Genomic DNA, 25,761 nt, shown 5'->3' on the forward strand with positions numbered 1-25,761 from the left:
GGCGCGGGCGGGGCGCGGGCAGCGGAGCCGCGCTCGCTGAGCCCCGGCCGAGCGGCCCGGTCTGCCTCGGGCTCGGGCGCGGCGGAGTGAGGCCGCCTCGCACCGCGGAGGAAGGGGAACGGCGGCAGCGGGGCCGCTTCACCCCGCGGCGGGAGGGGAGGGGCGGGAAGTGGGGCCTCCTCACACCGCGGCGGGAGGGGAGTGCGGCGGCCCCGGGGTACAGAGCCGCGGCTCGTTGGGGTTGGGAGGCGTGATCCTGGTTTTGGGGGGGAAGGATGAAGTGAAAACATGAGAGAGGTCTCAGTTCAGGAGCCACGGAGGCCCCGTCCGGCCGCCTGTGCAGTGCCGCCTTCAGACACACTGGGAAGATGTGACGCCGCATCGCGGTCTCGGCTGCTGATCGTCAGCCTGAAGTTTTAGCATGGAAATGGCAGATGCCTGACACGCTGTAGAAGTGATGGAACAGCGAATCTCCAGAGCACTCAGAAGCTTCACAGCAATAGAGCTCAACAGCTCAGGAGAGGATTCAATGTTACATTTAGCATTTTGTAATTGCTGTGTAATTCAGTGGGATGCTGAGTGTTTCTATAGCACTGAAGAAAGGAAAGAAAGAAAAATACAACGAAGTCGTAGGTTTTAAGTAGAAAATGGCCTTGAGCAGTCCTTCCACAACCCTGAAGTAGGGGTAACTACTCCATGCAGATTGGTGATTGTCTCACTAAAAGCCTCCTGGAGTGGGATTTTGTGCCCCTACGGACAATGTCTCTCTATCTTTGTAGCCTTAACATTTAAAAGCTGCCGTTTAAGTCTAACATTCCTTGTCTTATCCGCACAAGGCAGAGAGAACAGGTTTTCCCTTTTGTCTTTGCTGATCCTCAAAACACACCCAAGGGAAGCATGACACTGATCCTTTATAATATGCTTTATCTCCCCATAATAAGAATTCACAAAGAAAAGACTTAAACCCAAAACCAAACATGAAACTCCCAAATACATAGATGCAAGGAGCATGTTTTCAGCAGGCACAACTTTATTTTCTAGGTAATGGGTACAATTACTTTTCAAATGCAGCTTTTTAAAAGTGTAAAAAACCTTAAAATACATCTCCAAGTTTAATATCTGACATGCAAAGACAGAACAGTAATACTCAAAATGCATACAAAAATATCACTTCTTCATCCTACTGGAAAAAGATGAGCACACCTAGTTACACTACTTACAGGATATTTGAATTAGTAAAAAACTAGAGAATTTTAGCTTCAATCTAAAATCCATTATTTTGGTATCCTTAATTTTGATGGATACATAGAAAATGAAGCACATATCCACTGAGAAAGGTATTTTAATACATTCTGCATATTATCTCTTACCCTTCTATGCCACAGTAGGTTTTGAGAGAAATGCTGTTTTTCAGAAAAAGTTTAACATTTTGTGCCTGTTAAATTAAGAACAACCATGCCTGGAAGAAATACGCAGGCTGTGAGAATAAGTGCATTTTATCATGTTTTATCACAATTAATCCCAGATCAGGTGTCGTATTTGGAAAGGAACTGGAAGACTGTTGAGTATTTAAATGCTTTTTAAATACCTGTACAGAAAAGAACTAGAGAAAGTTCAGAAAATAATGTAAGGGCACTTCTCTGTCAAGTAAGAATCTGTACTCAAACTTCACAGTGCAAATGTTGTCTTGAGGAAAAAAATAATTCACTGCTACCACTTTTTTACCATCTTTTCCATAGAATGTGTCCCGCATAACAATTAGCTGAAAGCTCACTTACCAGGTAGAATATTTTACTTTTTACATAAAATGTACACCTGTTTTAGAAAAGCAATACAGCCTCTAAAAAATGTGTCACTGGCCTCGTGGCACCAGCACTGGCAACTGTTCCAGTAGTCAGATTAATAGGAGTTGGGGCCATGGCCTGATAGGGACTTCAGGCCAGTAAGGTGGGCTGAAGTGCCAACCTCCCATGAGAGACTGGCAAGGGGACAGAAGGAGGACAGGTAGAGTTAAAAGCATGAATTGTCAAATCACAGCCTGGGCTGAAGCATTCGTGTCAATAAATTAATGGTTCCATCTGAAGAGGCACAGAGTGGTCTGATTTGCCTCTTGAACACTTGCCTCATTCTCAGCTGGTGGAGATGCCCATCCCACAGACAAATGGCCCATACCCATTGTGAATACAATCCTGCTGTTTGCTGGCTTGGACTGGAGCATCGAACATAATCTAAGTTCAAGTGTCTGAAGTGAGAAGCTTCAATGACTTGTGAAGGCTGAAGTCTGTGACTTAACTAGAGAATACAGATGACAGTTTGGTGCTGTTACCTATTATGTAAGATACTGTCCCACTGACTGAAGTTTATAGGATTTTTTTTTTCACTGATTTTGACACAGTTCTCTCAGGTGCTTAGGCCAGAATAATTCACTTAATGCTTAGCTTTTCCACTAGTGTTACCTAGTGTTACCAGAAATCTCTGTGCAGTGTGATGTTGGCAAATTTCTCTGATGTAATCAAATAAGGAGAATTAAATATACTAAAGCTAATTATTCCACACTGTTAAACCTAAAGTCATTTTATACCTGGACATTTCTTAGACTTTAATTTTTATCTGTTTCCTCACCATAGAGGTTGTTTTCCCATTTAAAAAATAATGTAGTGCTAAAAAATTTAAGGTAGCAGTCTGTTTTCTGTCGAAATACATTTCTTCTTCATGAAAATTAAGAACATTAGTTCAAGATTAAAGTTTTGCTGGTCAAATCTTTATCTTTTGTAAATTATTGCACTTGTGCATTATGAACTTTCAAATGTAAAAGAACAGCAGCAGTTTGATGTAGAATATTAAAAGAAAAAATCTCTATAAAAATATAACTATTCATTAAACAAAAAATACACCTATATTCCATTTAAAAAACCCACAAACCTCAATACTAGGTCATATTCTGACTTTCTTGCTTGCGCTTGATATCATCCTGTTTTACAGATTCCATTAAATACCCAGGGACTAAGGTTCTCCTTAATTTATGTCACGATCTGCCTCTTGATGGCGATTATGTAACCTAGCCAAAATAATCTTCTGTCTGTCCTTCATTTAAGAGACAATCATTAATAGTAGTGCAAGACTTGCTACAATGGGATTAATACAGAACTAATGAACCCATATCCAAGGGTCTTTAGAAACTTTTCCTATTTGAAGTATTACAGCAGTTCAGTGCTGTTTCCTGTTCACGTGACCGTTTCACCTGTCACCTGTTTCAGCAATCAAACTACCTGCAGCAATTTAAGGAACTGCTTGAAAAAAATGATCATGATACATTTTTCAAGGCTTGTCAGCACGTATTCTCACACTAATGTTCAAAGCCTTGGCCACCTAGAACTCCTGCCCTTTCACTAGGCATTGTACAAATACTGAACAAAAGGCTTGCCATCCAGAGATTTTGGTCTCTTCCACTCTCCAGGGAAGACCACAGAGCAGCTTTTCATCCTGTACACACTGATGAAAGTGTAGTGCAACTTCTGCCTGACTAGTCCCAAAACTGAGTACATCTTGCACAATAGTCTTCCGATTTTCTTTTTTATTAATATGTACCATAGCAGAAAATGCTTGCAGAATCAAGGTCCAGAGTACTTCTGGGATAATGTTAGCTAAAATTTGGAGAGTTATAGAGATCTGTATCATTCAGACAAACAATCAAGGTTTTCTTCAAGTGCAAAGATTGGTTTCATAGCAGAAAATTCTGATATAGATAGTACTGGTGCGTGAATACTGCTGTGCGCTCACAGGCAGGACAGTACCAGCAGTCCTTCAGGAAGCAAGTCGGCGCATAGCCTAGACAAATGGGTTTTGAAAGGTGGAGAGAAACAGGCCATGGTTAGTTCTGAGTATACACCATCTGGGAAAATTACATGTTTGTGTAAACTAAAAACTCAGTGAAAGTATAAAGAAAGTAACTTCTGTAATGTGCAGATTGTGCAAGAAGGTGTCTGCTGTGTAAAAACAAGGATGAAAAGGCGAGGTTGACCATCATTTTGGACTCTGGTGCCTCAAGCCTTACCAATCTTCTTTTAGGCACCCATCTTGTGTTTAGATCTATTTATAAGCCTGTGTAAGGCAAAAGTAGTCCTAAAGCAAGAGAGATGAGGAGATACTTAAGCAGATACAATCTACTACCATCTCAAGAAAAATGTGACTTCCTCGACTTAGTACTGACATTTGGTATCCAGAAACAGTATTTATTTATGGAGAAGGTACCTGTTGAGGGTACTCTCACAGCATGACTCAAGGCTACAGGAAGAGGGATAGACACATTCAGTTCTAAAGTGCATACCTCTTCCTGCACATCAAGTTCATCATCAGGCCGGCTTGCTTCTGTGAACTCTATGGGTTCTTTAGACTCCTGCATGAGTGAAATCTTGGTAGAAAGGAATTAAGAAACATTATGAGTTACATGTTGTCCATATCACTGAAACTGATTTTTTTTTACTCTGAAGTACCTTAAAATAATTTCTACAACTTACAAGAGTCTGGTTTTTACTGTTCCTTGACAAAGATGATGATTTAGTTAAGTTGAGAGGAACTTAAAGATTGCAGAACTTTTGGGCCTGTCTCTGCTTACATGACTAGTTATGGCTTTGTAAATATAATAAAAACTCTATCTCTAAACTTCTGTATAGCATTATAAAAATGTTAAGCTCTACTATAAAATATTAGTATGAAAGAGTTACAAAACATAAGGGTCCTATCCTAGTTATTTATCAGTAATATTAATTGCTATTTATTCGTAATACTGTAACAGTGACTGCTAGGAAAGGAATTGTGGTGAAAAGAAAGGAGGACATTATATGACCATTTTCCTAGTGAAGGCCCATATCTTTAAATGCTACAGAGCATTCTGGTTATCTGAAAAATACAGAGAATACAACAAGGAAATGCACAGAGAAGGGCAGTAGGAATGAACACTAGTGTGGAACAGCTTCTGTACGTATCTGCAACAAGTAGAATGAGATTATAGCTTTGATCAGAAGTCTATGGAGTGTTGGGAAAGGGAGCAAGGAATCATTATTCATTGCAGCTAACAATCCAGAAGTCCAGCAGGCTTAAACCAAGCAGGAAGTATTTGTCACATAATCTAAAATTAGAGAACCCATCTCCACAGGATAGTGTCACGGATTCCAAAAGGAGTATGACAGACACATCGAAGAAAACTCCATCTGTAACAATTAAATATAATGTTCCAAATGCAACCTCCTGCTGAAGAGGTTCTTAAGATGTCAGTCATCAGAAATTACAAATTGTGTCTTAGCATGAAGTGTTTTCCATATGTGCTGTTTCTCATGCTCTTTTCACTAACAAAGTCCTGGAGTTGACAGACACTTCCTTTAATCTAGAAAAATACTCATGTGCTACAGAAGCTGCCTAATTTACTACACTCCCACTTTTTTTGTACTACAGTTCTAGGTCTAGTTTTCATATGTGCCACTTCAAGAATGAGTGCTAGATGATAGAAGGAAGGGAAATGTACTGCTGGATATCTTTACCTTCTCAAATATGGGATCCTGGTTGTCACTGTATGTCATTTGATTCCTTATATAGAGCACAGCATCATGGACAGTCAAGAAAAATATGTCTTTTCTAACAGTGTCATCAAAGAAGGCACTCCGTTCCAGCTGAGATATAAGGTTATCTGAATAAAAGAAAGTCATAACAGGTTTATACAATATGAAGTAATTTAAGAAACAAATGTCAAAATATATAATTGCAATTATCAGAAATCAAATATACAGCCAAATGAATCCATAAATTATAGTTTAGTCTTGAATTTTACTTTCCATATTTCCTTTACATCCCACCATTCTTTGTGTCCCAATGGAGTCAACAATGTTTACCAGTGTGACAATTCACGTATTTATTAGGGCACGTTACCACAGACACATCTAGAGATCCCTTCTCACCTTCATTTTATTCTTTGCATGACTGAAAGTAGAAATACTTGGATATTTACCTTGATATGAAGCAAAGTATACTCTCACATCAATTCTCTCAAACTCTTTAATTATCTAAAAAAAAAAAAAAAGTTTGCAACAAGGACATCAATAAACAAAGTCTATAAGGAGAAAATACATATATGTCTGTATGTCTATGTAATGTATAGGCACATGCACTTCATTTTTTTCTGATTTTCTTTAATCCACATAGTACATTTTGTTTATTCATCAGAAATAAGGTACTGCTATACTTTGCTATACTTAAGGATCCAGTAGTTAAGTACCTTGTTGCTGAAGTGGCCAATCTTCAGCTATGTAAGTGGAACTACCCATTTTACACACACAAGCATTGCTGCCAATTAAGGTTGTTGCTCTGTTCTCAAAATATGAATAATCATCTCTCCAAGTGAGACCACATGGGCCCGAGCAAGCTTCATTTCCCCCATGTATGTGTGATATGATACAATCATTCATTGGCCCATGCAGATTTTTTACACAGATTTTCCCCTCGTGCAGTGCATCAGATGGACCTGTTCTTGGATGAAAAAGCTACATATGGAGAGTCATGTCAACGGACCCCATATTCCCACATAACTAGTCAGGAGGCTGAAGTAAGGCAAACACTGCTCCTGTATTTCACTTAGTTAAAAGGCAGAAGACTGGAATCCACCCCTGGCTCCCTGGTGGCAGGCAAGCCTCCTAGTGTTTTCAGAGGTGATTACTAATTCCATTCCCTTCTGTTAATTGATAAACTAGAGTCACGGTAAAGATCTGGTTTTATAGATAGGCTGAGTAGTCCCAACTGCAAAATTACATCAGTGAAAGCATCAATCTGAACATACAAAATATCAGAAAATACTAAAGACTGAACAATCTGGTCCTACACACTTGCAACTGGGCACCAAAAAATAAGGGAAATACTTGGCCTTAATCTTTACACCTCATTTCCCTCTTCCTAAACCAGGAATATTATCTCCTTATTATGTACTGTGAGTTTGAAGATTAATTAATGAATGTTGATGAAGCGCTTATATTAACCACTATAAAGAAATGAATCATTCTTCTTTCATAATTAAAATAGTATGGAATGAATAAATAAATCTTGTGGCTAAAGACTGAACAAGGATGGTAAAATGAAATTTTTACTACCTCTGTATTGAGTGAGCATCATCCTGTGCCCAGATTAAAGCAGGAGGCATGTGGAAAGAAAATATATAACTAAATTTTTCATAACATATGCTTACAAGAGGACCACATTTTTCAGTTAAATTTTTTGAGTACTTGACTATGCAAGTTTCATATTGTTCTTTTAATGCATTTTTTCCCACTTAAAAGACACACACCACCAATATTCTACTTTTTGCTGTATACATTTTGATGATATTTTTCAACAACAGACTTTCTAAAACTCAGAAATTAACTTCAGCTAACAGCTCTTGATTTGCATACTGCTGACTAGTTTCATTTTCATAGAACATCAGAAAAAAATGCCCTTACCGTTTTTATTGATCTCACAGCTACAATATCCAAGAAGGTTACTGCTCCAAAATCAAGAATGAGACTGTGAATGGGCACCTTGGGGATGTTCACTTTGACTGGGAGTTCTGAATTCCAGTCCACCTGGATCTCTACTTCTTTGGTGGGAACTTGAAGATCCTGGTTATCTTCAGGTTCCTCATCAGTCTCAAAAGCTTCATTATTAATACCAGGCTCACTGATGATGCCATTCTAATGTGTAGATAATATATGGAATACAGAATTTAATCATGGGGCAAGTTTTGGAGTTACAGAAAATACTTCCCTGTGGTACCTTCTGAAGGTTGAAGGAATTGACAGGACAGACACTTGTGACCGGTATCCCCAGCTCCCAATCCTGGTACTGTAGTTAGCATAACTAATGCCATTTTATAAGGCAAGAAGCCATTCTCTATGGCCAAGCAAGTCGTGTATTTGTTCCCTTTTCCCTCATTCTCAGGCCCTGAAGGTCCTGTGAACCAATTAAACAAATCAAACAGATTTCTTCTTCCTCTCCCTACCAGCGTCAAGATTCCTGGGCACCAGGCTAATCTCTTCCTTCCTTGCTGAAGGTCCCAGGCACGTGGGCAACCAGGTGTAGTTGGTAACCCCATCAGAGAAAAGTGAAGCCTAACAGTGCACAGAGCACTGCCCGTGACAAGTCCTGTGTGGGAAACTTGGACCAAAACTGCTGCTGACAGTGAGACCTGTGACACTCCCAGGGGTCAGGGATGCCTCCACTGTCCTCTGTTTTCTCTAAGGTGACTCATCTTCTTTCATGTCATTTTTGAATCTAGATTATGATTGTTATATTGATACATTAAACCATGTATTAAGATCTGACCTGATCTGCAGATGTTCCAGGTAATAAGAAACTCTAAGTCAGGATCTAGGTGATTAAAACTGTAAGTTAAGTTGTGTTATAAATTTTGTATTATGCTACTTATAAACTGTACTACCATGTAGTAAGTCACACTTTTCATCTCTATTTTAAAGATGAATACAGAGTAATTCATAATTAAGCCTTAACTAAAAAGCTCCAACAGTAATCCTTTGTGAAAAAATAGAAATTAATGATTTTTAGAAGGCCTACCTTAGTAGCTTTTAATTTTCCCTTCTTGATTAGCTTTTGTATTTTCCTCAGTGCTTTGAGTCTCTTATTATATACCTTGACTGCATCAAATCCCACCTACAGAAAAAGGACCAAAATTATTTAACTTAACCTAGACATAATTATGAGGAAATCTCAAGGATAGTTAAGAAGCTTCCAAACCCATCACATATCACTTACTGTGGATTTGAGGCTGCTTTTCAGTCCATCAATGTTAGCATAAAAAATTGGACTTGAAAACTTGAGAATCTTCACACCTTCTGGTTCTATAACCTGTTGCCAAAGAGTATAAGGTTATACAGCAACAGTCATATTTCGACTAGTAAGAAGCAGTTTCACTGTTTCAACTACATAGCTAATTAAAAAAAAAAAGCATGTATTTGTTGATGATTGAGGGGATTCCATTTTTAGAAGCTTACAGCCCCAGCATGCAAGATGGTGCAACCAACTGGATGAAGATGCTGAAATTTGTTATCTTTGCAGACCCCACTTCCAAATTCAAGTTGTGTACAATATGCAAGGCACAACCTTTTCTTACACTGACTTCTAGACTGAAGGGAAAAAACTCAGCAATCACTTACATTTTTGTAGTCCTTGACCTTCTTGTAGATGTCTGTGCCAGGAATGTTTCCAAAGCCTCCCCATGAAGGACTAACAGAAACAAAAAGACAGTGAAGGTAAATGTCATACATGGCACTCATGGAATTGAAGGCCTTGCTGCACATACAAAGTGTCTTTGACTCCTGTAGTTTGTTTTCTAATGCCAAGCTAACAGACTTGCAAAAGTATTGAAGCTATTTTGCGTCACTCTAGTGAACGGGCCTTTATAAAAACAAGGTATTTTGGTCTCAGCCTACTTAATCCACCATTTTGATTTAAGAGCTGAGTGAACAACTTGTTCAATTGGTTTCCCAAACCAGAAGAATATTTTAAAAGCAGATTAGTTTGCTTTGAATTAAAAAAAACATTTTTTTTCTCTGAAAAAAAATTGATGGTTTTTAAATTTCAAATCAACTGAAATACATTTACATTATTTTCAGATTATGTCAATCTTTTTGTCCAACTTTTAAAATTTTTATTTCAGTCAATAACAAAACCAAAATGTTTTGCAGTTTCCAGATACATATTTAACAGTTGAAGCAAATTGTTTTCAAGTTTTTAAGGCTCATCTCCCCTTTATATTTTGGTAACATTATCTGAGTTGAACTTGGGAATGTTTTTTTGAGGGTCTTCTAACTCCATTTTTTGTAATCTACTATTCTGTAACAACTTCTGCAAGGCTTTATTTTTATGCATTTGCTGATGGTGAAACTATCCTTTAGTAATGCTAGTTACATTACTCTCTGGACTCCAAGCTGAAAGAGAGGAGTTACGTTGTATTTTCAGATGAAAGATCAGTGAAAAATAACAAGATGACAAAATAACATTCTTCAAATCCACCTTTTCTCACCATTCCACTACCATATATTCTATAAGCAGCAACAAATCAGCCAGAAGCACAAATTTTTTCTTATTCTCGTGCTTTCACTTGCTCTTCTTTTGCAGCCATACAATCAGTCTTGTATAAGCAATAAGTGAAAAGGTTATTGGCACGTGCAGCATACTGTAGTAGTATTACCTGCTAAGAGTTACTATAATGATCAGCTAATTACACAAGCCATACATCTGTTTCGATTTGATCTAGAATGCTCCTATCCCTTTCCAGAACTCAGCTATGTGTATGCATAGAAAACATATGGCTAGGTACCACCAGAGTGGCCAGCATGATATGAAATACTGATAAAATAATGCAGCTTCTCTTTTATCAGTGTAATTAAATGATAGCACACAAAGAGTGACTTGTTCTAAAAAAACTGGCTTTTTCATTTCAAAATTTTTGTAACACAAGCAAATATTCTGCCACAAATCATCTTACTTTTCAGCTTATTATCTTCCTTTTTCATAATATAAAACTAAGAATTATTTCTGATACTGTATTACTTACAACTGAACTCTCAGCACAACTGTCAGCAATCCAAACAAAAGGCCAGCAAGTAATCCCAAATCAAGTCCCAGAATGATGGATGCTATACATGTAAAAACCCAGATCATCTGGAGAAGAAATAACAAATGTAAAGTGTTTTACTTTTAACATATGACTCCTGGTCATGCTAAAGAAACACTACACCAGATAACCTGAGTAGCAGATTTTAACTTTGGAACTGATTGTAGCGCACTAGCAATTAGCTGACTTCCACACAAAAGTCTTCTTTTTCCTCCAAGATGCTTTCATCCATCATTATCTTATTAGGCATAGTTAGCTTTTTAGGAAAGAACAGGTTTTCAACATAACAATATTTTTTAAGGATCTGACTCCTTTGGTAAAATTAAAGGAGATATAGTTAAATGTTGCATTTACTTGTTTCTGATGATGGCAATCTTTGTTAATCTTTCTTAAAAATTGCTAAGAAATTTATTTTACCAAGATGTAAAATACTGTAAGATGCCCTCCCATGCAGACATACAGGGAAGGAAGGGGATTCCTTAGTGATATTTAAGAGAACTGTTGCAAAGAGGTACTTCGTATTAACAGGTTGATGGGACTTCTCTAAGATCTCCACTGAATATTCAGGCAGAACAGTTGAAGTGCACTCCTCAGTTCTTTCCTACATCACTGCCCAGGCAGAACATGCAGCAGACTCAATTTTTTAAAAAGCTGAGCTCAGCCTGTACCCTCCCCCACGCCACGTGGCGAGGGAACGGGTCCTGCAGAGCTAACTCCAGCAGCTGAGTGCTTGCACTTCTCACTGAAGTCAGTGGGATCTTATGCCTGTAAACCAGTAAATGATTGACTAAAATGTCTGAGATCTGTCTAAGACAGGTACTGCCCAATAACACTAACTGTAAAATTTAAGCACAGTAAGGACTGCATGGAAAAAATGTCTTCCATGCAATCTTTTCCTTCTCTAAGAGCTGCAATCAAAGTCTGTTCCACAGAATACACACTGGGAGATGTGAGCAAGTACCCTGAGATATGGTTATAGTGATTCATAAGAGAAGTCTGTTCATACATCCCTTAGCATGCCAAATGAATCCACATTCTAGCTTGGATTAGTCTTGCTACATGAAAATGTGAAAACATATTTTCTGAGGACTATCTGAGATTATTCAGACAAATGGTATGTTCATGTGGTAACAACATAAATGTATGTACATGAATTAAGGAAAGGTCAGCTTTTCTGACTCATTTAAACAGTGCAAAAGATAAAATCAGAATGGTAAAGGTGGCAACAGGCCATCCTTATTCTGCTTTTCAAACCATATCAACACAAGATTTCTGTAAGCTATGGAAATGGATATGAAGGAGTTATCACTGCACACAAATACCCTGATTGGTACCCTTACTGCAGAGTATAGGGAATAAAGAAAAGTAGCAGAATACCGACCCTAAAAGGGGAATTTTTAACTGACCTCATGGCAAATGCATTTTGAGAATGCACATAAACATTTTCTGATGTTAACTCCTCAAAATCCTGTTTATGTAGGTAAGAGAAACTTGGTTGGCATTAAAAAGTAAAAAAACCCAAAACCAGACAAAAACATTCAGGAGGAAAAAAAATGAGGTTACTTACAGCATCCACTTTATTCTGCCTCCACAGACGGGGAACATCAAACACTTGCATGAACATCCCTTTCAAGTTAGCTATGACTACAGCTGCCAATACAGACTGTGAAGAAAAATGATGAAAAAGTGGTATTCAGAAGCAAAACTGCACATTAAGATAGTGCTCAACATTAAACATCACACTATAAACCACAGCCCTGTCTGGAATCAGTCACCACAGTTTAAAGAGAGATATTAATCTTGCCCATCATAGCTGAGCATTTGTATCTGATGTGGCTGTGCTGTAGAGGAAGAGTACAGTACCTTTTGTAAGGGCTCTAGCAATTTCCCCAGGGCAACAATAGAAATCAAAACGATCCCAGCTGAGATTATACCAGCAACCTGCAAAGAACAGCGTTTATAGGAAATGAACTTACTATCGTCTGTTTCCAGGATTACAAAGAAAAAGGTTTAAATAGTTGCACATTACATTTCTTTAGGAACAAGGAGACCTGCCAAAGCGTCATTGTGTTTAGGCATATGTGGGCAACCATTATGCACTTCAGCTAACACACAGGGAACTCAATTAAGCAGGTAGTCTAAACAAACACAAGGTAGTAGCTCTTGGAGGGGCTATGTTACATAGACAGATGAAGGGAGCAGTCTGTGAGTCAGCTGGAAAAGGAGCTGCTGGATAAGCTGTAGCTTTTCACTGTTAGAAACCGCACAACTGTAGTATGGGAAAACAAAGTCGTTTACTCAACATGACAAAGATGGTGAATGGCAAATGGCAGAGCTGTTCAGGCAAACACATGAGAGCTTAAAGATATCATGGCCAGCTGGGAGAGATTTCCTCCCACATCCTACTGTGACAAGCTTAGTCCTTTAATTGGAAATGAAATTCTGGGGAACTTGAGTTAAAAGATTCTGACCCCTAAGGTAACTCATGCTATGTAAAACTTGATTGCCCTCTTCTGGCAGAGCTACAAAAATGATTCACTACTAGAGCTGAGCTGCTAAGACACCTGTGGCTTTCCATGTGCCAGCAACACAATCATTTTAGGACTATTTCCATCCCACAGTGAAATCTGTGCACTACACAAAATTAAATTTACCTGTGCACAGTACTAGTAAGAAGAAGTCGTTACCTGAGTCTTTCCACCAGTACTTTCTTGGACTGCAGTCCGTGAAAGAGCAGTAGTTGCAACAAAACAAGAAAAGGCACCTGAAAAAATGTTGCTGAGCCCAAAGGCAATAAATTCCTGAAAGATACATGAATGATGCTGTAAATACAAGATGCCTGAAGACACTTTTTCAATGGAGAATGACAATAGCTTCTGCAGTAGGTGATAAAGTAGGCAGCACAATAATATTAGGAAGAGTACAAATGAGTAATAGCTGTTAAATGTTTACACAAATGCCTCTTGTGCCAGTGCAGCTACCTCTGTTTGGAAACCAACACAGAGGTAGGTATACTCCCCCTGACATGGACATACTCATCTGAGTACAAAGGCGTTTAAAGCTTACTTCCATCAATGTTAGCACACCTAACATTTCTAAGAATTACACTGGAATAATTGCATCAAGAAATGGATACTAGAATAAATTTAACTCCCAGGTATCATCAGCTAAACAAATTATTCTGATCAGTACAATAGTCTGAGTTTAGGCAAGCCTTTAACTACTGCAAAACATTGTATTATTGGCAGAACTATTAAGGAACTTTGCAATAAAACACTGTTTCACTGACAAGTTCTAAGAGTTTTTTTATCTAAGCATCTCAATGAACTCATGCTGAGTCTCAGGCAGCAGTCTCATAGATTTGCCCCAGGGTCACAGATGCTGGCACCTACTGATGCTGGTTGTTCTGCTCAAGTGACAAGGACCCTGGGAGCTTTATGTCCTGGGATCTGGGCCATTTCTCCACTGGGAAATAAAGAATTTGGGAGCTGTCTGCAACCAAACCCATATAATTGACAGAAGCATTGTTTTCACCAAGCTGATACAGGCACAGGAGCTTTTTACTCACTGCAAACTTTTAAAAATATAATTTAATATTTGATTTTGACTGTCTCCCTTCTTTTCTGCAAAATTAAATTTCCTGTAAGTTTTTAATGTAGCTCCAACTACAAGAGCAGGAAGTCATGTTCTTTAACAGAACAGACCTAAATAATTCATGCCTATTCCCATGTAACCACTGTGATCTGTGAGAAAATATTGGACATATGGTTCCTAGTGTTCTTAGGTGTTAATAATCTGGATCTACTAAGACAATATAGACACTGGTAGATAACAGTATCATCCCATCCTTCAAAATTATTTTACTAACTGCTTTTATGATGTTATTTTAACTTCTCCAGATCAAGTAAACTATTTGCCCATCATTTTGGGCTCCATTTAACCTTTCACTACATGTAAAATTCATAACATTGTACTGAAAGGAAGGCACTTTGCTTTTATAAACTAATTCTTCTACTACAATATTTAATCAGTATCTTTGAAGCACACCACTGCTGGCAGAACAACATATTCAACAACAGAACAGCATAAACAGCACTTCTAGGATTATGTTTTCTTCTTTCAGATTTATTAAACTGAAAGTTGGTGCATTTTGGTCAACTTTAAGACCAAGTGTTACCAGATTTGGCCTTTGAGGATTGTAAACTGATAAACAGAAGCATAATTTTCTTATATACGGCAAAACAGTGTTTCCAAAGTCAAACCTTATGTAATCCATTAGTACTGAAATAAAGGACTCATTAAACAAAGTACTCGTCTTATCTACTTGCTGTAGTGAGGCCGTTTTTTAATATGCTCAAAAGATCAAATGAAAAATCAGCATAGATGCAGGACAAGGAAGCTTTCTGACATTTTAATTCCACACCACAGGCAAGCAACATAACCCCCGGTGAAGACATTGAACAAATGCAGGAATCCTGTAAGAGCTTGTGATGCATAGCTCATGTCACATTCTAGCTATGTGCCCCTAGAAACCAGTGCTTACAGCAGTTCAGCCATTTAGTGCACGCAGCTACTCCAGCACGTTCCTATGCTGGTAGGCATTAACTTCTGTGAAGCTGCAGGACTGATCTATTAGCTTACAAGTGCAGTTGTATTGATGCAACTAGTGTCATGCTGAGAAGTACAATAGTTTATTAACTGTACAGTTCAACCGATTCAAATCCTGCATGAAGACTAAGCCTAAATAAAGCTGTCCAGAGCAACTTCTTAGCTTGACATTGCCTTCACCTGCCCAAGCAACACACCTCAAAATATGCCTTAGAAGTGGAAATGGAAAGTAGGTTGCTAAAGCTGGCCGTGTCAACTTGAAATCACCAGATAATTCCCCTATACAGTGCCTAGCCCTTTCAGAGGTACTGCAGTCACTAAACCAATACAGAAGGAATGAGTTAGTATGAAAAGCCCATACTGAAGATGGATCTGGCTCATCTCTGTGTGGTCATTTCAGCTTTTTTTTTTTTTTTTAAGTAAGAGTTAAGAGTTGAAAAAACTTCTCCTGTCACACTTCAGTGCGTGTCTGAAAAATGTGTGTGAATGGTGTTTCTTTCATTTGGCTCCATAAGTCAGCATGTTTTACATTCACTATGTTTATAAACTATTTTGGTGATACATACCTGGTTTCCATCAATAGCATAGTCATACTTGGTTGCATATACCTTCCCCACAGATACAGCAATAGCATAAGCAACAATAGCAATGGAAAAGGAGGCTGCTATCATCTGGGAAAACAGGCTGATGTTTGGAGGCTCAGGAGGCAAAAATCTAGCATTTAGAAAACATGTCAGTGTTACCAACTTTGAATTCTGTTCTTACCAGAACTGTCAAGGAGTTTGAGGCAGAGGCATACAGGTTGCTTATAATATGAAGTGTAATGTTACAAGTTAATAAAAAGGTGGAAACAGCCCATTGACATACAGAACACGCTTATCTAGCTCACCACAGCCCAAATCCTGATGCTATTAGTCAGCAACAAAGCTCCCATTGTTCTCAGCATGGCTGAGATTTGGCCTTATGATAGCAAAGTGAAAAACTACATTTTTTGAAGCATCGAATAAAGGATGTATTGAACAGTATGATGAATTACATAAATATGTTAATGACACTTCATACTATTGTTAACATACTTCTTCAGTAAGACCACAAAAGCATTTTGTCTCCTACTGTGTTTCCACAAATTTTAATTAATTAAGCCCTGAATACCAAATGGAATGTGAAGGTTACTACTGTGAAGTGCTCTGAATCTTTCAAGTGAAAGTCTCTACCAGTGTAATCCACAACATCCTTGCTCCTATGAGTATGGAAGTGACAAGGTTGATTGGGATAACAGTAGCGGCATGGATATGAACCACAGTGGGATAACTCAGGATTACAGAAATTAAATCTATGCAGAATTTTGTTATTAAAAATATATATATATTTTTTTAACCATTTTCCATAGTCCTATAGTCACTTCATGAGCAGGAAGCAATTAATTTTCAGATGGACTTCATTAATTAGATAGACATTCCTAAGCCCATTTTACAGAAGAAGGAAAACTAGGCAACATATTTAGATGGTATAATTGATAGAGCCAGAAGTAAAACTCAGAAAATCTCCAGATCTGAGTTCTAAACTCAGGTTACAGCTCTCAATGTTTCTTTTATGCATTTTTTCTTACTACTGTCATTTTTAGCCAATTAAAATAATACCTTTTTCCCACAAAACAAAGACACTCACCCTCTTGGAATGCTCTTAACAATGCCTGCATTGTAATTTTTTTCCAAGTCGGCAGCATATGAAATGCCAGTGGCTACTATTGTCTGTAATAAAATAAAACAACAGTTTTAAGACTTAAAAAGAGTTCCTGTCTTCCTGTAGCTAGACCCATCTATTTTATCTGTTTTCAGCTTTTGTTATGCCCCTTTGCTTACCACAATAACTTCTATTGGTATAGGTATAGGTATCTTGTGTTTGAACCGATCATTTATTTCTTTAACTACCATGCAGACAAAAATGGTGAGGAGTCCAGCAATAAGATCTGCAATGTTGGTGGTACCAATTCTTTCAAATGTTTCAACAAGAGTCTGAAAAATAAAAGTGACGACATAAAACATGCCCATGTCCACTTGAAGGATGTGCAAATACTCATGAGATGATCCAGATGCATGGGGTTTTGGAGAACGCCAAGTAACTTCTTCATTCAGGCCTGGAGAAGCCTGAGGATAATGTATTGTCAAGGTGCTACAGAATCAGTAAAGGGATTTAATAGGGAATTTAATGGAAAAAGCATAACTGCAAGAATTGTCCACATAGGGGGCTTCTGCTTCCCGATTTTTAGGCAATTAATACTAAGTAAAAAGAGCTAACTCTCTACCTGTGTTTAACCTTTACCTGTATCAGAGCAAGGAAGGGAAGATCAGTAGCTTCTTCACTTTGACAAATAGCAAGGGAGGTCCTCATTTTTCTAAAGAGAGCTAGCAGACCCCAGTTCACTACATGCCTGGTACATGTGGTCTGTGCATTACATGCTTCCTATTGCCACTGCTGACATACAGAGAATGAGTGTGAAGACACAGGTCCTACCAGGCTGTGGAGAATCCTGCACTTCAGAAAAGCAGTCACTAAACCTCAATCTACACTACATTAACCCTCCCAGTAGAGTTCAGACCCAGACTGGAGCACTCACAACTGGGCTGCAATAGGCAGCTCCCTTCTCTACCCCTCCCGTGCCCTTGCTTGATCCTATTGTTTATTACAAGTAATTGTACAAGAAAACATGAAGGGATGATTACAGGAAAGTCACAAATAGTCCTCTGTCCTCCTTCCTAAGCATCAGGGTAGTTCTCACTTGCTTCCTATCTCCAAGAAAATGTAATTATCCCATGCATAGTGAAGCAACTGTAACAGAACAGTTATCTGGTAGAAAAGGGGTTAGAAACAGACTTCTTGCATCCTGGTTAGTTCCCCCAGTAATGAGCTTTTGGTTTAAACATAAGAGAAGGTTTGCAGCAAGAGCACCACTCCCACCCTTCTGAACAGGCTTTGGTTTGGAAATACAACATCTAAGTGCTTAATCAGCTATGTTTGCTAAGTTAAAGAAGAAGCCTGCCTGAAACACTGAACCAGACGCCCTCCCTTGGTTGACTGAAGCCATTTCTTGCCCATTCTACTGCTCACCACGGATCCCATAAGAATGGCTGACCACCTCTTGCACTGCTTCACTTCACAGAGGAACAGTAACTTCCTGACTCTGATTGGGGAATCTGCTAATGTTGGATGATTGGGGTTGCAGTTTGTTAAACAACACTACTGAAGCAAGTCCAAAACTTGATGAAGCAGACAAAGCAAATCACTGGTTGAACAGACCAGAAATAACAATTTCTTTGCTCCACATGCACCTGCAAACACATTGACCTGGCTCACCTGTAAGAACACAGAAGCTTTGAACTTTAACCTAAAAAGTCAGCATCCCATTCAGGCTTGCTGGTGCTGGAAGAACCATGTAGGTCCTTTTAAAAAGTGTATTATACTAAATGTACCATCCATTCAATAAACATAAAAAAGAGATTGAAAAAAATGCTGGAATAACAAGTCCATCACTCTGCCAGGTCTGCTGTAAGGTGTATTATTTAGTATTTTGTCTCATCTAACTTTGCTTGTTCTGAGGGAAAGAGTTTCCATTCATTCTGGAAAGGCTTATAAGATAATACTTTTTTTACCCCCCCAAATAGTCCTCCTGATGTCTTTTTTAATTTTTACCTTGCTGTTTATAGTTATATTCATCATATTATTGGCAATTTAGATGTCTGTTGTATTTTTTGCTAGTCTGGTTGCCAGAACTGGCATGTAAAATCTCCAAATACATTTTTTTTTCCTAGAAGAGCCTCTTTTAGAAAACCGCTGTTCTAATATGAAGTGCTATGGAAGATCTAAAATACTATGAACCTGGATAGTTGGATAGTTTCATGCTGAAGTCAGTGACAAAACTCTGAATAATTTTCCTAGGAAAGGACACTATTCTGTAATACCAGACCTCTAAGAATTCAGTATTTCTGTAATGTAGCCAAAACATTTCTCCATTTGACCATTTTCTGTAAAATCAACAAATGGAGTTGTGATAGTAAAACTCAGCCTCACGTTTGCTAACCAATAGGTACCTGGCCAAAGAGTGGGAATCTGTATCCTTTAGGTATTCACATGCATGGCTACAATGTGAAATGGAGAACACTGCCCTTTACCAGAATGACCTGCTGGTTTAAGTGTAAAGAGCCTTGGGACTAGTCAGCTTTAGGAGATAACCTGACAGTGTTAATAAATGATCAAATGTCCTTCACAATAAGTGAGAAAGCAAGGGATGGGACAAATTGTAGTCTCCAGAAGTGAAGAACTGTTTTGCTGGATAATCACATTTAAACTTTATGTGAAAAATTGCTCTCTCTGAAAAAGACTTCAAGATGGCAATTAGACTTTCTGTCTGGAGAACCCCAAAAGCAGCTACTTAGAGCCCCACAGCTATAAATAAACAGCTGCAGCTCTTCATTAAATTGAGAACTAAATGAATCCCCTATACTTACCACCATATATATGAACCACCCCAGTGTGAAATGGAAGCAGAAGATAAGCAATTATATGAAAATATCTGTCATAGAACCAAAGCAGATTAGAAGGGCATACTTACATATATTATGGAAAGGACACCATTATAATTTTTAGTCGAAACATTCAGAACTATTTTCAGTTGTGACACAAGCACTTGAAAAGCAGCTGCAGTTGTGAATCCTCCAACTAGTGGATCTGCAAGGTACCTCACAATGAAACCGATCTGGAGGACTCCAAATATAACCTGGAAAAATCATAAAGAATAACAGCTCATTAAATAACAAAAAGGTACACATTTATTTGGAGATTTCTTATGCTTTGTTTTTTCTCTTTGTTGATGCAGAGTCTTAGGACCTTATTTCCCCCATTTCAGCCTAGTGGAGCTTAGTACCATCCACCCAAGGAAATAAAGGAGACCTGAAGAAATGCGTGAAAGGAAGCTCCAGGATATGCACCATTAGTACTCAGTTTCATGAAGGTCTTCTAGTCTGCAATCACAGGGCTATTCTGCTCTCTATGCTCCCAGCCATGCTGTCACAGACTCTGCACAGGACAAGTTGTTCTTAAAAGTTTGGGTTAACTTTCCTTCATTTTTGTGTTTTACTACAGGAAGATATCTGACTGCCCTAGTAGGTATTTTCCCGCCATTAACACTACAGCAGTGTCAACCTTGTGCCTTCAGGTCAACTATTTTACCTGTAAAATTCCAACCAGGAATGTGAGAGTACTAGCAATCAGCACTCTCTGCGCATCTCTGGATTCAGTGTCTATCAGTGTCCCAGTGCCATTTGTCCCTGTAGCATTACTGCCTTCTATGAGAAAATTCTCATCAGGGGCCATGCTCAATACAACAGATCCCACCATCAAACTGACTACTGGGAATGGACCTGTAATGACAAACAGATCACATTAAAGTTTAATATGCATTGAAAAAAAGCATATATCAGAATAGGCAAGAAACTCTAAGTCAGAAAAACCATGTAATATTGTAATTGGGGTACATTAATAGTGTGAGGGGCCAAGCACCACAGGCACTGCATACATGACACAAAAATATTGCTCCTTCTTTAAATACCGCTCCCTCTTTAAATAAGTCACATTGTACATACAAGTACAGGTGCAGTTTCATGCTTTGCTTGAGGCAATTTAGGGCTGTACCAAGGCCAAAAGGGGCAACATGTTCCAACATGCTCCAACCATCTCCCTTGTATCAGCATCACAACCAGACAACATGGATCACCAATCCAGGGGAAAGCAAAACTTGTTTCTTTAAGTTTTGGAGTTTGTTTATTTGCTTGAGTTTTTTTGGTTGGTTAGGTTTTTGGGGGTTTTTGTCATGGTTAGTTTTCAGCTGATCCAGCGTGCCACATGATCAGGGATCCCAACACCATGGTTGAGGCAGGAACATGATCCAATGGGTAGGACCACATCTTTTGGCAGTATTGTGCTATTACATTGGCTAAAGATGACTGAAACTATACTTTGGGCAAGATACAGAGAAAGTGATCATTGTGTCAGAAAAACACAATCAAAAAGTAATCATATTTGTTGCAGTTATTTACTAAAATTATGCAGAAAAGGAAAATGTCACGAGAGGTCTTAAGAAGAGTAAGTTAAATTAGATTTAACTTCAGATTTTTAAGTTAAATTTTACAGATACCTTAGGGGACACTTCATGAATAAGAGCATTGGGAAAAGCATAAAAAAGGAGTGTTTGATAATCTAGAAAGTAGGAATGCCACCATAAGCAGGCATAACAAGTCAGATCTGGATAGTCAATGTGGGGTGCTTGGTAGGGTAGGAAGAGGCTAACAAAGTTAAGAAAACATATGGAGACACTTGATGCAGCAGAGAAGAAAGCCGATGAAAAAGCGTAGTATCATGCCAAAGCTCTGGGAGGAGAAAACAATGTGTTCTTGGTACAAGAAAACAAGGAACAAGGAAAGCCTAGATTTGTTAGAATGAAGAAAAAGGAACTTCAGTGACCGAGCTGTAACAAGACTTTTAAATGTAAGAACTGACAGGAAACAAACCTCATATTCTAAAGAAAGTATTCAGAAAGAATCAACAAGGTTTACCCATAGCCTTGATGTGAGGACCTAGAGTGAGGCTGGAGTGGATACACAGGTTCTGGGTCTCCACGACAGGCAAGAAGAAGATACTGTCCACAGTAATCAAAAAAGGATGCAGCAAGTAAGGCTTGTAGAGAAGACTAAAAGAGCTCTGTTTTAGCCATCTTGAGCTTTAGCTGATAGACAAAATGTCTGTCATTCTTACTGCCTACTGAGGCCTTGATCTTGTCGTTTCTTGCATAGAGTGTAGCCCAAGACAAGATTTAAACTTCAGCACAAATTCAAGCAAAAAGCAGGGGCACAACTGAAGTTAGCTATTATGCACAATTGCCTGTATAAAGAAGAAATAAACCTTAATTTCCCCAGATCCACCAATATTAATATTCACCATAGCCAATTTGTTTCAGAAAGTAGTTATATTGTATGAAATATGAATGTCTGCAGTAAGGATTAACACTCTGTAATAGATAATTCACTGTAACTTGAACACATGCAGTTACCAACTGAGATGTGCCTTGATGTTCCCAGGAAAAAGTATGTCAGGATGGGGAAAAAAGCAGAATAGAGACCATATCCAACAGGGACTGCAACCAGCAAAGCATATGCCAAACCTGAAATGATAGATCATCAAAACATCATATTTAAAATCTCTCAGCAATCTACTGTCTTGTCTAGAATAGACTTTCAGAAAGATTTACTGCTTTTGTCCAGATGCAATTTAGAATATGTTTTGTCTGTAAATCAGTTGCAGGCACACATGTGAGTATCAATGACTGTAAATGACTGTATATCCCATGCTGGTAGTTGGATGAGTAAGTACTGAAAGATGTTTCTATATTTGCATAGCCCAATACACAGACTGAGATAGGAAACTTAAGTGGAGAACATTGTTGCAAGAGTGTGCCTCTTGAGAGAAAAGGGGGATATGTGAAGGTTCTAGTTACAGACAAATTTCAAGCACAAAACTGAATTACTGTGCTACACATACGCTTCAGTATCTTCAGCTCTTGTGAAAATAAGGCCACTTCTTTTCCCAGCAGCAGCTTAAAAACTAATTACCAACGTAAATCATACATTTGAAAGCCTTGGTTCTTCTTCCTTTGCATACCCATGCAAGCTGTCAAATCCAGCAAACAATAAAAAAGTTGCCTTCAGAATCATATCCCAGTTAGCCCACGCTGCAGAGTATAATATTCTCCCTCAAGGATTCTCCAACACTCATAGTTGCTGGGAATTAGGGATTCCAGGGACCTCAAGATCTCAGAAGCCTCTCTTTTTTTTTGCAAATATTTTGGCCAATTTTTCCTGTAATGCATGTTTTAAAATTTCAGATTTTTTAAAATTATACCTAGGTTTAGATTTGCACTAATTTGGGCTTTCTCCCTTTTTTCTACCTTTTTTTTTTTTTTTTAATGCACAGGTGGGAGACCAGACAGTATATTTCAGAAACTGGTTTTACAAATGGATTCTGATTAAGAGACAATCAGGCCACTGAAAACAAATAAATGAGGGGGTTATAGTAAGAGCATAATAGCTGTTTTAAGTAATATGAAAAGTCCATCTAGCCCAGTTCATTTTCAAAAGGCACAGGGATCCTCTAACTGTACTACTACCTTCAGCAAAGATCTTCCAGCTCTGACACTCTCTTCAGAACTTTCTTCGGGAAAGAATCACTTTCTTTATTTCTCAGGTCACCCCCTGCCTGGGGCAGAAGTTTGTAATGCCTTTTTTCTGCCAGTCTCTGCCTTCCTAGCATGCTCCAAGGGAACAGACAGGAGGGAATACTTGGGGCTAATTGGGAATGCGTAAACTGCTTTCTTTGTTCCCAATGTAAATCTTTGTCCCCTTCTGCAACCACTTAATTTCCACTGAGGGAAAGTGTGGGCTTGAAACGCCTAGTTTTGCCTGCTGCAGTCCCGAAAAATTTGTGAAAATAGCGTAAGAGCTCTACTGAGATGAAAGAAATGAGTGTGGTGGGTGTGTCAGGGTTATAGTTAGTCTTGTTTTAGACAGATGCTGCCTCAGGCAGGATGGCTCTGTCCTCTGAGTCTTCCTTAAGTAGCTTATTTTAACTAATTTCTGCTTATTTCTGCCACTTTCCTATTTATTCATCTACTGAAAGCTTTACTAATAAATGGAATAAGGAAGTAAGGAAAACTTAATATTGCAAGCCATGTACTGTAAATATCCATCAAGTTTAATTTTTTTTTAAATGTGAATACATCACCACCTCCTTGAGGGTTGTCTTCTGCACCTGAACAACCTTATGAGATGAATTTTAAAGAGGAGTAGATATCAAGGTTGCATTATTTTAGGGGAATAACTAGAATTTGCATGCAGTTACAGGAGAACTATAGGCTTAGACAATCAAGAAAGAGAAATAAGACCACACAACCTATCTGATTTATCACAATGTAATTAAAATTTTAAACACCAAAATGAATACTCTTGGAATAAAACGCCTGGAAGAAAAGTTAAGTACATCTTGATAACACATCACAAGAAATTTAAATCTTCTAGCCAAGGAAAGAAAAAGGAATAAATTAAAACCATAAATTATTTATTGCAAAATAATACCTAATATCTAGTATTAAATAACAAGCCTCAGATTTGTAATTCCATCTGCATAACGTCCCTGTGCTCAGCCGGCTCCCTTATAGGAACGTCCTGGGGAGGGGAGCGGAGCGCCGGCGTGCCTGGCTTTACCTTGCAGAGTGGCAACGAGGCCGGTGCTGAGCCCCGAGATGATGTCGCTGACCAGCCACTCTTTCACCCGGTAGTTGGGCAGCCATTCCAGGATGGGCAGAAAGGACTTGGCAATCTGGAAGGCCCTTTTCCTTGAACATCTGCGAGAAAACAAGTGATGAACGCACCCAACTGCGCTGCAACTGGAGCGCTCCAAAACCCCCAAAGTGATCGAGAGCTGAACTGATGCACATTTAAATTTAAGGGGCAGTGACTGTCACAGTCCTGTCTTCCAGACAGGGACGGAGCACGTACTGGTCTCAAAAGCGCACTCCCTGAAGGAAGCACCCTGTGGGCAGCTGCGACACGCAGGGACGCAGGGATGTGTTTGCCCGCGGTCTGGCGTGTGGGGCACTTCATCCCTCGGCGGGTGGAGTTTGCGAGCGCCGGGACCGCGCGTCCGCCGGCGCCCCCCGGCTCCCTCCCGCCGCACGGACCCACCTGCAGGCCGCCTGCGCCCGCTCGCGGAGCGTGGGCGGCAGCGGCGGCCGCCGCTCGTTCTCCTCCTGGAAGCCGGGCTCGCTGTAGATGGGCCGCGCCACCACGTAGTGGCTGAGCTCGGCCAGCGGCTCGCCCGCCCGCCCGCCCGCGGCCATGGCCCCGCCTGAGCCGGCGGGCGGCGAGCGCGGCCCCCCCCTGCCGGCCCCGCCGCCGCGCCCGCGGCCCCGCAGCGCTGTCCGCGTCCTGAACCGCGGCTCCGACGGCTCTGCCCGCGCCCGCTCCCCGGCCTGGGGCAGGGCGAGCCGGCCCCGCCGCAGCTGCACTTATACGGCCGCCCACGGCCCGGCGCTTTATTTACGGGGAAACAGAAAGACCCGGCTCCGGACCGGCCCGGGCGACGCCTCCGTCCGCCCTCCCCCCGCCGCCCCGGTGCCCCCTCGTCAGCCCAGCTCGGGCCGGCGCTCCCCGGAGCGACCGCCCCGACAGCGCCCGTCCCCTCGGGCGGGGGCTGCACTTCAAAGGCGGCGGCCCGCGGGCAGGCGTCGGGGGAATGACTCTGGGGCGTGCGGAGCGGGGCTGGCTGCACGCACACGAACCCCGCCGACAGGTGATGGCCTCTGCCCCTCACCAGCTGCCCCGCAGAGCCACCTGCCCGCCGGCGGCCGGCCGAAGTGCTCGCTGTTAAGGCGAGCCTGAGGGAGTGAGATAGGA

At 39.9% G+C, this 25,761-nt stretch overlaps 1 protein-coding gene across 3 annotated transcripts; it reads right to left on the reverse strand.

Moving 5' to 3' along the window:
• Positions 1-1,002: 1,002 nt before the first annotated feature.
• SLC26A4 (solute carrier family 26 member 4) lies at positions 1,003-25,205 on the reverse strand. Of its 3 annotated transcripts, XM_048302052.1 has the most exons (20): positions 25,051-25,205; positions 24,571-24,710; positions 22,365-22,475; positions 20,489-20,679; positions 19,872-20,036; positions 17,125-17,277; positions 16,931-17,013; positions 15,829-15,976; positions 13,342-13,455; positions 12,518-12,595; positions 12,222-12,317; positions 10,595-10,701; positions 9,192-9,261; positions 8,791-8,883; positions 8,593-8,688; positions 7,482-7,712; positions 6,002-6,056; positions 5,538-5,683; positions 4,328-4,411; positions 1,003-3,828 (listed from the first exon to the last, which is right to left on the reverse strand). In XM_048302052.1, the coding sequence occupies exons 1-20, from the start codon at positions 25,203-25,205 to the stop codon at positions 3,805-3,807; spliced, it is 2,340 nt and encodes a 779-aa protein (XP_048158009.1). In that variant the 3' UTR covers positions 1,003-3,804. The 3 variants fall into 3 exon arrangements, with proteins under 3 accessions (XP_048158009.1, XP_048158011.1, XP_048158010.1); XM_048302054.1 differs by lacking the exons at positions 22,365-22,475; positions 25,051-25,205 and adding an exon at positions 21,871-22,195 and having other exon boundaries at positions 24,571-24,642; XM_048302053.1 differs by lacking the exon at positions 25,051-25,205 and having other exon boundaries at positions 21,871-24,659.
• Between the last annotated feature and the right edge of the window lie 556 nt (positions 25,206-25,761).

Source organism: Corvus hawaiiensis, chromosome 4, assembly GCF_020740725.1.
Source record: "Corvus hawaiiensis isolate bCorHaw1 chromosome 4, bCorHaw1.pri.cur, whole genome shotgun sequence".
In the NCBI taxonomy this organism is placed as follows: Eukaryota; Metazoa; Chordata; class Aves; order Passeriformes; family Corvidae; genus Corvus; species Corvus hawaiiensis.

Bases quoted from the DNA above. Each gene is read 5' to 3' on its own strand.
- SLC26A4 (XM_048302052.1), bottom strand. From the start codon at position 25,205: ATGGCCGCGGGCGGGCGGGCGGGCGAGCCGCTGGCCGAGCTCAGCCAC. The intron at 24,711-25,050 runs GTGGGTCCGTGC...GTTTTCTCGCAG, and splicing joins CGGGCGCAGGCGGCCTGCAG to ATGTTCAAGGAAAAGGGCCT. The intron at 6,057-7,481 runs GTAAGGGCATTT...TTTTTTTTTTAG, and splicing joins CTGTGAGATCAATAAAAACG to ATAATTAAAGAGTTTGAGAG.